General features: G+C 35.9%; 1 protein-coding gene across 1 annotated transcript; it reads left to right on the top strand.

The window, feature by feature from the left end:
- The first annotated feature begins 276 nt into the window (after positions 1 to 276).
- On the top strand, positions 277 to 8,116 carry LOC133805929 (acetyl-CoA acetyltransferase-like). The gene is made up of 8 exons (XM_062244078.1): positions 277 to 383; positions 3,637 to 3,763; positions 4,717 to 4,788; positions 7,114 to 7,199; positions 7,509 to 7,558; positions 7,650 to 7,783; positions 7,875 to 7,916; positions 8,054 to 8,116. The coding sequence occupies exons 1-8, from the start codon at positions 277 to 279 to the stop codon at positions 8,114 to 8,116; spliced, it is 681 nt and encodes a 226-aa protein (XP_062100062.1).
- The last annotated feature ends 2,282 nt before the right edge of the window (positions 8,117 to 10,398 follow it).

Below are 10,398 nucleotides of genomic sequence, written 5' to 3'. Positions count from 1 at the left end.
AGAAATGGCGATGGGGAGGCACAGAGCATCTATGTTGGTGAGGGAGATGACAACGAGAGAACTAGAGGAGTGTCGCACCGATTGAGTGTGCTCAAAATTGGTGGTGGTCTCGAACATAACGAAGAACATCACCTTCGTAGTTGTGTCCTTGGTGATACTCATTGTCACCACCCATGAGAGGCCAAACTCACCAATCCACCTCTGAATTTTTGGGTGGGCACGCTCTTCAATGAATCGTCCATGTTGCGTTGGTTGGTCTTGAGTTCCACAAGCGGAATGCCAGGAAGCGCAAAAATTAGGAATTCATCGGAAGCTGCAGATAATTTCAAAAATGACTCTGATAAGGAAGATGAGTATAGACAGAGGATTTTGGGTCACTCCAGGTGAGATTTCATTACATTTTGATTGGAATATGCTTTTTTATAACTATAAAATTTGTTGAAGGGAATTGGAATTTAGAATTTCATTTTAAGAGGTTAGAAATTTCAATAATCATTATAGAAGGTTGTTATTATATTTACATAATGGTCTCCTGTCTCATATCTGCATTTTATTGTTTACAAGACCATGTTTAATTGGGTTTAACTACCTACATGAGATGAGGTTTCCAAGACCATATTAAGTTGTTTTTATAAGTTGTTTCCCTAGATATTTGCATGATGATGTGGCGCATTAAAAAGGCATGTGAACAGCACGTGACCGATCATTAATGAAGGATTGGTAGACTTACGACAAGGTTATCAGAAGAAACTTTGCAGCTCAATAGATGCAAGAAGTATGTTGAGTAGCAGGAAAAGAATATGGACAGAAACATGTGACCAGAGTAATTCGTTTGATCAAGACAAACCCTCCAATACAGTTATAAGAATGATATTTCAAGGATATTTGCTAATTTAAATGTAAACAATATTATTTAAATTATTATTGTAACGCAAGTTAGGGGCGACCCATGGCCCATGTAATGCCCCACGTCACTATGGTTGCTTTTTGGAATGACGACTTGCCCTACAAACCAGCACGAGCCTTTCCAGCGTGCTTTGGCCTCACTCGCACGCTTCCTAGGAAAACTTCCCAGGAGGTCACCCATAATGAGACTACTCTAGGTCAAGCACACTTAACTTTGGAGTTCTCAAGTGATGGGCTACTTGAAAGAAGATGCATCTTGTTGGCATAGATAGTACCCATCAATCCACCTTCCCCAGGAAATGTGGGATTGCATAGCTTTTTACCCAGTCTGTCCCCTAGTGGATCACGGGATTCTAATTATCACAATCACCCTCCCTTATGGGTCCGACGTCCCTGTCAGCCACACGTCCAGCTGGGTTAAGGCTCTGATACCATTTGTAACGCCCTATGTCACTATGGTTGCTTCCTAGAATGACGAGTGGCCTAACGAGCCAACACAAATCTTTCCAGCGTGCTTTGGCCTCACTCGCACGCTTCTTGGGAAAACTTCCTAGGAGGTCACCCATCATGAGACTACTCTAAGTCAAGCATGCTTAACTTTAGAGTTCTCAAGTGGTGGGCTACCGGAAAGAAGATGCATCTTGTTGGCATAGGTAGACCCATCAATCCATTTAAGCCCTCTTCAACTGTGTAGTCCCATACCTACACAGTCTTAGAATCATCACACTTGACCTTCCCCAGGCGATGTGGGATTGCATAGCTTTTTACCAGGTTTTTGCCCCAGTGGATCACGGGATTCTAACTATCACAACCCATATGTACATCCGTGAGCCTATCAATAGGACTCATAGGATTTGTTTATTTCATTTGTACTCAGAGAGAGCTAAGGTGTTTATATACACGTTCTTTGTATCCATCTTCAGAACTTGTGAAACTCAGTGAACCCTAGTTCACTGATCATAGGTTTTGGAGTCTTTTACATGAATAAAAACACTAAGTGGACGTAGGTCATTACCATTCATCGAGGCCGAACCACTATAAAATATTGCTGTTGTTTGTCTTACTTTGTTCAACTCATACTTTTCATATCGTTTTTGTGACTTCATGTCTAAGACAATGGTGATGCAACAGATGGAGCTCAACCGACAGCGGCAAGAATTAAATGAGAGACAGGTGGACACAGATCATCGACAAAGAGACGCGACAGTAACCTTAGAAGCAGCCATTCAGTTGGCTTGAGGATTGCCACCTGCACAAAGCGCCCAACCAAACTTACTACTGAATCCTCATCCTCCTCAAAACCCACAATCAGAGCATCACTAATGTCCTACGAACCCACAAAACCTAAGAAATTCACAGCAGCCGGAACAACACCAAGCTGCCAACCAGGAAAGACAGCCTCAGAATCCTGGTAGAAATAACAAGCAGCATCAACCCTCTCATGCTAGTCAAGGTAGCAAATAGCAACACAAGTAGAATAGGGAAGAACAACGTCCCAGAATCCCTAGACTTCTCACAACAGACGGGCAAGTCTTACCTAGCAGGGGAAGCAGGAGGTAGTCAGACTTAGGCTCTGTGGTTCGGGATCCCCCACGATAGAATAATGTCTCAGTACCCAACGGCCAGTGCAGGCCTCCTCCTATTTACCGAGACAGGTAGGGTAGAAGAGAGGGGGACAATGCATATAGCTGGTCACATGCCCACAGGTCACAGTTTAGAGACAGCCATAATTATAATGAAGGGGACTCCAGTTATCACTGAAGAAATGCTAGTCGGCAACAAGAGCAAAGGTTTGGGAAGCAAAACCCTCCTCCAATGGACAATCAATCAGCAAGCTAGAACGTACACTACTACAAAAAATACTTTTTAGGACTAGCATTGCGAGTCCTGAAAAAGTTTTTAGGACTCGCGGGACGCGAGTCCTCTATTTGAGAGCCTTAAAAAATGAGGTTTTTTAGGACTCGCATTGAGAGTCCTAAAAGAATGTTTTTAGAACTCGCAACACACACTGCACCAAATACCCTTTTCCATAACATATGAATATAATACTTATAAAAAAGTATTATGAAAAACTATTCTATGTGGCAAAGTAATAGAAAAAAGGGCGATAACTTATTTTGGAGCCCGCCACTTATATTTTTTTTCACACTAATTATTTTTTCACACAAAGCTCCATCCCTATTACACCCTTCCATTATCAACTCGACAAAACCCTTTATTCCTTCACAATCCAAATCCCAATCCTTGCTATTGTTCCTCTGCTGTCGTTGATACTGTCACTGCCTTAGACAGCGCCGAAGACTCTCGTCACCCCTGACCCGAATGGACGGCCCTCGTCGACTGATTGACCACCAAGGGTTACTTCAGCGAAACCCTTGTCGAAGATGAGGCTGACAGTCTATACAAGAATATGAGCCTTTTGAAAGACCCCTATATCAGCTTCGCTCGTGACCATTACGATGTTCTCAAGTAAATTATCTCTTTCTTTCTCTATTTGTTTGGTTGCTGAGAAAATATGAGCAAAAGCTCAACTTTATTCATACTTATTCTCAATTTTCCATATATTTGGTCAATGTTTGTGTGAAACTGAGTCAGCCAACTTTGAAATCTGTTCTCTTCATCTCATGTGGTTGTTTGTTTGAGTTGAACACCAACACAAGCACACTTTCATGGGCTTTTACTAGTTATCTTAGGAGCATTTTCATGGTTTAACATTATAAATATATAAAGGATTAACTTTTTTTTGTGGGCTAATGTTAATGAGGTGATTGTTGGAAGTGGATGTCCTAATCTGCTAAGGAAAGCTATTAATTCAGCTAAAAGATTGAGAGCCTATGTCAGACTCGATGAAGGGGATGTATGTGATTTTCCTCTTTGTAATATTTTAGCATTTAAATTTTGAGAAAAGAAGCCATGGCTATATCTCTATGCATCGTACTCTCTCTGTCCGCCTCTCATCTTCTCTGCCCAACTCCATTTGTTTGCCCTACTATTTTATATCCATTTAATAGTCTCTAGTTAAATAAACACTTCTCTATTCAAGCCTTTTTAGTAATTATCTTAGTCTTTACCTCTCTCTCTTTCTCTATCTCTCTCTATATATATACATACACACACTCACTCACACACACATAAACACATGTATATTAGGAATCGTTGGCATGGAAAAAGAGGATTGAGGTGAGATCTTTCCAACCCATATTTTTGTGTTTTTTTATTAATATTATCTTTGAAAAATAAGTAACAACATTTGTGCTTGAAATGAATATCAAGAGATTCAAGTGTTGTTTTTAATTTAAAAATCAGATTCTAAAATTGTAGCCACTAACTAATTGGGTTTGGATCAAAGACAAGATTTTAGCTTGGGTTATGGCTGAGGTTATTGACTATGGTGGGAAGAGATTTCAAATTTTCACAATGTCTAGGACGAAGGTGGAGGTTGCCGGTAATTCCTTTTTCCCAATATGATGTGTTTTTTTGTATTTTAGTCTTTTTGTTTCTAATTGTTTTGGGGTAGGCTTTAATGATATGTTGAACTAACTTTATTTGAATGAGTCGGGGTTCATAGAAGATACAATCTCAATGATATATATGTTAGTGCATTTAATATATATGCACATATATATAATTTACTAAATGAAAATGCCATTAATATTGTTGTAAATTATATAATATGTGAGGGTTTTTTATGTATTCAACTATGTTTAGTTATGGGCTTCCCTTTTGGGTGTGTTTGGAAGCTCCTTGTGCTTGCTCTGGAACTGTCTAATTCTAATCCTTTTTTTGCTTTTCTTGTTCAAAAACTTTTAGTTTGCTCATAAAGATTGTATACAGGAATGGTGTAACAAGAAAGGGAATACAACTTGTGAAATATGTCTTCATGTAAGAATTCAAATGATTTAGATTTCTCTGTTTTTTAAACTTATTTTTTCGGGTCCTTTTTCTATATTTGCATTTCAGAAAACTACACTGGTTTTGCATTTGAATTGATCGAACCAAGTTTTCATCGTTTTAAGTTTGTTCATGATTTTGGATGCCTCAAAATTTACGTTTTTGCTCAACTTTTCTTTTATGTTTACAAGAATTACTCTGTTTTTTAGTTTACAAGAATTACTTTATATGCTTTCTTTGGGGGCTGATTTTCCCTTGACTTTTCTAGTAGAATTTACATTTGGGTTATTGATTTTAGAGTGTTTTCTGACGATTTCAGTTTTGGGGTCTTGCTTACAATAATGATGTCTACATACCATAATCTTGATTTGGGAAGGACTATTTTGGATTTGGTTGCTTGTGGCTGTTCATCCAGCTCTTCATTCTACACCTATATATCTAATTAACTCGTAAGAAGCACGTCACTGTGTATAAGATATTTTAGGCAACTTGTGATTTTTTTTTTTGTTCTTTAATAAATTTTGATAGCAGAGATGAATTTCCTTTGTTGCAGCAATTTTGTGGAGGACTAGCTACAAGGTAAATTTTGTGGAGGAATAGCTTTTATAAATTTCGATAGCATAGATGTATTAAAGAGAAGGCTACAAAGTGTTCTAAAAAACACGGAATAAATGTGAGATGGATACAAGAGCCAATAAGATGATGCTTGCTTGGAGGGAATCATTAAGGTAATTTGCATAGTTATATTTAAGTTCATAATTAGTAGTCTCTGTCTCATATATATTTCATGATTCTCCATCCAGCTATTTAAGTATCATGTTTGGTTAATAGAGATGGACACACTTAAATCTAGAACTCACCATAGGATGATGTGAATCCTCTCTGTAAACTTGATCTGAAATCTTTTTGAGAGCTAATGCAAGTATTATTTGATTTTTGCATACCTGATCTTGCAACAAGTTTATATGTTTTATCCTCATGCTTAGTTAAAATCACTCTGATTGTTGCAGCAATCACAAGTGCATGTGCAAAGTGCATAGTTTGAGGTTTTCAAACAGGTTGCTGCATTTTGTTTATGCAATATTTTTTCATGGCAACTTTTCATTTGGCTATAAAATAATTGTTGGAAAACTTGTTATATGTAGAAGTTGAACCTTGCATATAATTTTGATATTCCACTGCTCTGAAAATATTTGAAAAATGTTATACTCCAAATCCAAAACTAATACTAATCCAAAAGAAAAAAAAAGAACAGAATAAGTAAAGAATAAATGAAGTACCTAATGTATAATAACAAGAGTGGGCAGTAACCAAACAAATTAAGAATTGAAACAATTGCAGAAATGGAGCACCTGAATTTTTTTTTTAGGTACCATTTGATCTATATAATATACATGGATATATACATGTAACATCAGCCATACATTATATATCAATGAAAAATTGAAAATAAATCTCTTGTTTCATATCAGGCAATGAGTCTATATTCCTCAGTATTACTATCTGCTATTGATATCTGATGTCCATGGCCAGGAGAGGATATTTTTATATGCATCTGTTTGGCAATCTTGATATTATTATTTGATGATGAGGGTGAAAATAACTAAATAGCTTGTTTCTAAATTCTTATTTTCTTTCCCAATTTCCATGAGCCTAGTTTATAGCTCCAACCAGTTTTTCTTCTGGGTTTATTCTGGCTATATAGTGGCTGTAGTTAAGGTGTTTGGTCAAAGGCAGATCTCTTTAATGCTTTAAATTTTGTTATCTATGTTTCTGTAAATCCGCTTATATTCGGACCAATTGCAACGGCGCATGAAGGGACTCCTCCAACAGGTTCTGTCAGCTCTCTTCTTTCTTTGTATTCAACTTTTTCTTTGTTATTATCGAATTGATTGAAAGCTGAAATAGTTATTATTGAGAAGATTGAATGCTGTAATAGATAATATAGAATTGAGCAGTGGGTTTATACTTTATATTTTTGTGAGTAATTGATGTGGTTACTGTCATAGATAAAAGCAGAATGTAAGTTTTGGCATTTTTATATATTTTAGTTTGTTCCATAATTAGAAGTTTCTACCAGTGCAATTTATTGGCTTGATTGCTTCTAAGGTACTAGGATTTTATGAGGTCCATTTTAAAAAAAAAAATATGGATGTGGGTTATCTTGATACTAAATGGTATATACTAAATTTTGTGAACTTGTATAATTATTAATATTTATGTCATAGTAAGGTTTTCTAGTTAAAAGTAGATTTTAAGTCAGATTTTTCAATACTTGCTTCAGTACTTTTAATTTGTTTTTGTCTTTCTTCATAGTTTGATGCTACAAAATTAAGAAAGCTAAGACCAAGTTTCAAGCAGAACGAGGGCTCTGTTACTGCTGGAAATGCTTCAATCATAAGGTTCCCACCTCTCTCTTTCCCCCCGCCGCCAATGCTAAAAAAAATTTTATTAACTTAGTGTGGTAATGCAATCAGATATATTGTTTCCTATGCCTTCTGTTTAGAGGCTTGTACTATCTAAATACTCATTTACTTTCTTGTACATTTAAGCAACTGGTGTGCAACACTTATTGTAGTTTATGCTACAAGAAAACTGGCTTATTTTCTGTGGGCAGCCTTTTTCTTATTTTTATGTGTGTGTGACTAGGGTTTCAGATTTTAACTTGCCTTAATATGGTTTGGTTTTTATCATGAATAGTGATGGTGCAGTTGCATTAGTCCTAGTGAGTGGAGAGAAGGCACTTTAACTTGGATTGCAAGTAATTGCAAAGATTAAGGGCTATGCTGATGCAACTCAGGTACTCCAATGAATTGGCCTCCTAGTTCTATTTTACTGTTGCTGAAACATAGCTCAAAGAAGATTATCTTCGCAGGCACCTAAATTCTTTACAACTGCTCCAGCCCTTGTGATACCAAAAGCTATTTCAAATGCTGGTTTAGATGCTTCTCAGATTGATTACTATGAAATAAATGAAGAGTTTTCTGTAAGATTTTAGTACTTGTAATCCCTATACTATTCCTGATTTAGTAAGAATTTTTTTTTCATTGATTTATATTTGTCCTTCTTCTCTCTAGGTTGTAGCTCTAGCCAATCAAAAGCTGCTTGGTCTTAATCCTGTGAGTTTGGAGAAAACTATATAATTTCTTTCAAGTTGATTTACTCTTAAGTCTGAAATGTATGCTATTTTAAATGTGATCACTCTTCCATTTTCTGCAATTTGTATAGTCATTCATCAGTCCACAATGCATTTCAGCTTTGCTCACGGGAAGGTGCTGATGTGGTCATGCTTTCTGGAGAAACTGCCCACGGAAAGTAAGTTAACTAATTCATTTGGCCTTGGGTGGCCTCTTAATATATTTCCAATGTGCAATCTGCTATTAAAAAAGTATTATCAAAACTCAATAAATATGTTTGTTTTCTAAATTTTTTGCTTTCTTTGTAGTAATGTGTATCCCACAAAAATAATTATAGTGGTATTCTCTAGTTAAAAAAATGCTAATGATTCTTAGACACTTTAGAGTTATCAATTATGTATGACTTTTTCCTCTTGTCTGATGCAAATTTTCTGTCTTGTCATTTCTAATGATGTAACCAAAATACTGTCAAAATTCTCAATAAAACTGAAGAATGAAAGGGAAAAAAACAGTGGAATGCTTGTCAGTTTCTGTTGTCCTAACCAAATTGTTCTCAACATCAAAGATAATTGCCTTACATATCCTCAATGTGATAAATACAAAATAATGCCTGCAATCTGGCATTTAAATACTTTATAAAAAAAGTTGTGGCACAAGTGATTTTAAGGTGCCATTCCTTCATCAATTTGCACGGGGCATATACAGTTTGTATTTTGCAAGTGCTTACTAAATCTCAAAGTGCAAAAGGTGCATAGGCTATTACTAGGGTCACAGCCCCATTGCTCTATTGAGCAGCACACACCAGAGTTTTTGATGAAAATATGAGTATATTAGAAACAATCAAAATACATACACACCAAGCAAAGCCAAACCGGCCAGCCAACAAACATTACATCTGAATCAAATAATCAAAAACAGCTAAGTCATTGTTTTTGACCTTCAGCTTAGGAAGCCTAGTTAGTCTAGTTTTCAAATAATACTTAATCAATTGATCAACAAAATCAACAGACCAAGAGCTAAAATCAAATAGACATTTGTTCCTGTGTCTCCAAATCATATAAACAGCAGCTGCCAAAGCTGTAGTAGCTACTCTTTACATCAGACCCTTAGGCTTTCCCAACATCCAAGTGTTCCAATCCTCATACCTTCTCGGCCAAGTATCCCTTCCCAGACAATTCTCCATTTTAGATCTAAGCTGATGAGAAAAAGGACAAGCAAAAAACAAGTGTGAATGTGATTCCTGTTTCTCTTCACAAACCAGACACCGTAATGATGATAATTTCAGTTTGCACAGCTGTAGCTTGTCTCGGGTGAGCAAGTGTCCAAGAGCAGCTTGCCATAAAATAAATCTATGTTTAGGCACTGCTAAGAAACACCAGACCACATTTGCAAAATACACTTTATTTGAATTCAGCAACCTGTTGTAAAGAGTTCTCACACTGATCTTGTTGTTTTTGACTGCCTTTTCCAAACTTTTTGATGAAAAAACATCTCTCAGATTGGATATCTTCTTCCAATACCAACTCACATCCTGTTGGACTCTATAGCTCCAGAAATCCTGCCCCTTAAGATAAATGGAATCAATCCATTTCACCCACAAAATATCCATTTCACACACCAGAGTTTTTCAGTGCTCTTAAATTTGCATTTTAATTATTTATTTATCAAAGTAGGCATTGAAATACCTGATAAATTATAAGGAAGCGCATGTTTATTTCAAAATACTATCTTATTAATTTAGTTGATAATACACATCTTGTTCGAATGGTGCATCATATCAACAATTTTTCTAAGAACTAAAGTCTTATAAATCACCACAATAAATGAAAGTTCCTCACTTTGCCAATGATGCAGGATCCCAAGAATAAGGAACAACTCATTTAACTTCCTCAAGCAAAATTAAATTTGGCTTTTCTAGTTTAACTATAAAAAGAGGAATTATGTATCCAACCATGGCAAGGGATTTGGTAGTTGCCGCATCAACTTGCCAAGGTTGATTTCCTTGCTGCTTTGCTTCCTTTGATTTGCATTCCAGCTCTACTGTCTCTTTCTTGTGGATTTTACAAATGGTTAGCAAAAGAGGGGTATGTTTCATTCATTAAATGTTAAGGTTATCAAAGAATTATCTTGTTTCCAAGTGACATTCTTCTTTCTTTTTATTAGAAAGAGTTCTTTTTTCTAACTTTATTTTTAGTTTTATTGCAGAAATTGGGCTAAATCTTATATTAAAGATGATAAAGAAGTTTCCAGGTGCATTTTTATTTTATTGTATAAGAAGTCAAAGTGTGATTCTGTTTTTATTCTTTAATTTTTTTGGGGATATATTGACAAAATTTAGAGATCTGGAATCAATTCTTCCTCACATACTTTTTGATCATTGAGAATGATATATTTGTTATCTTGATACATTTCACAAGCCTTGTTTTAAGTTGCATGTTTTGTTGCTTCAATCGTTGTTTTGCAT

The sequence above is a fragment of the Humulus lupulus genome, chromosome X, assembly GCF_963169125.1.
Source record: "Humulus lupulus chromosome X, drHumLupu1.1, whole genome shotgun sequence".
NCBI lineage: Eukaryota > Viridiplantae > Streptophyta > Magnoliopsida > Rosales > Cannabaceae > Humulus > Humulus lupulus.
This window is presented reverse-complemented; position numbering and strand designations above follow the sequence as displayed.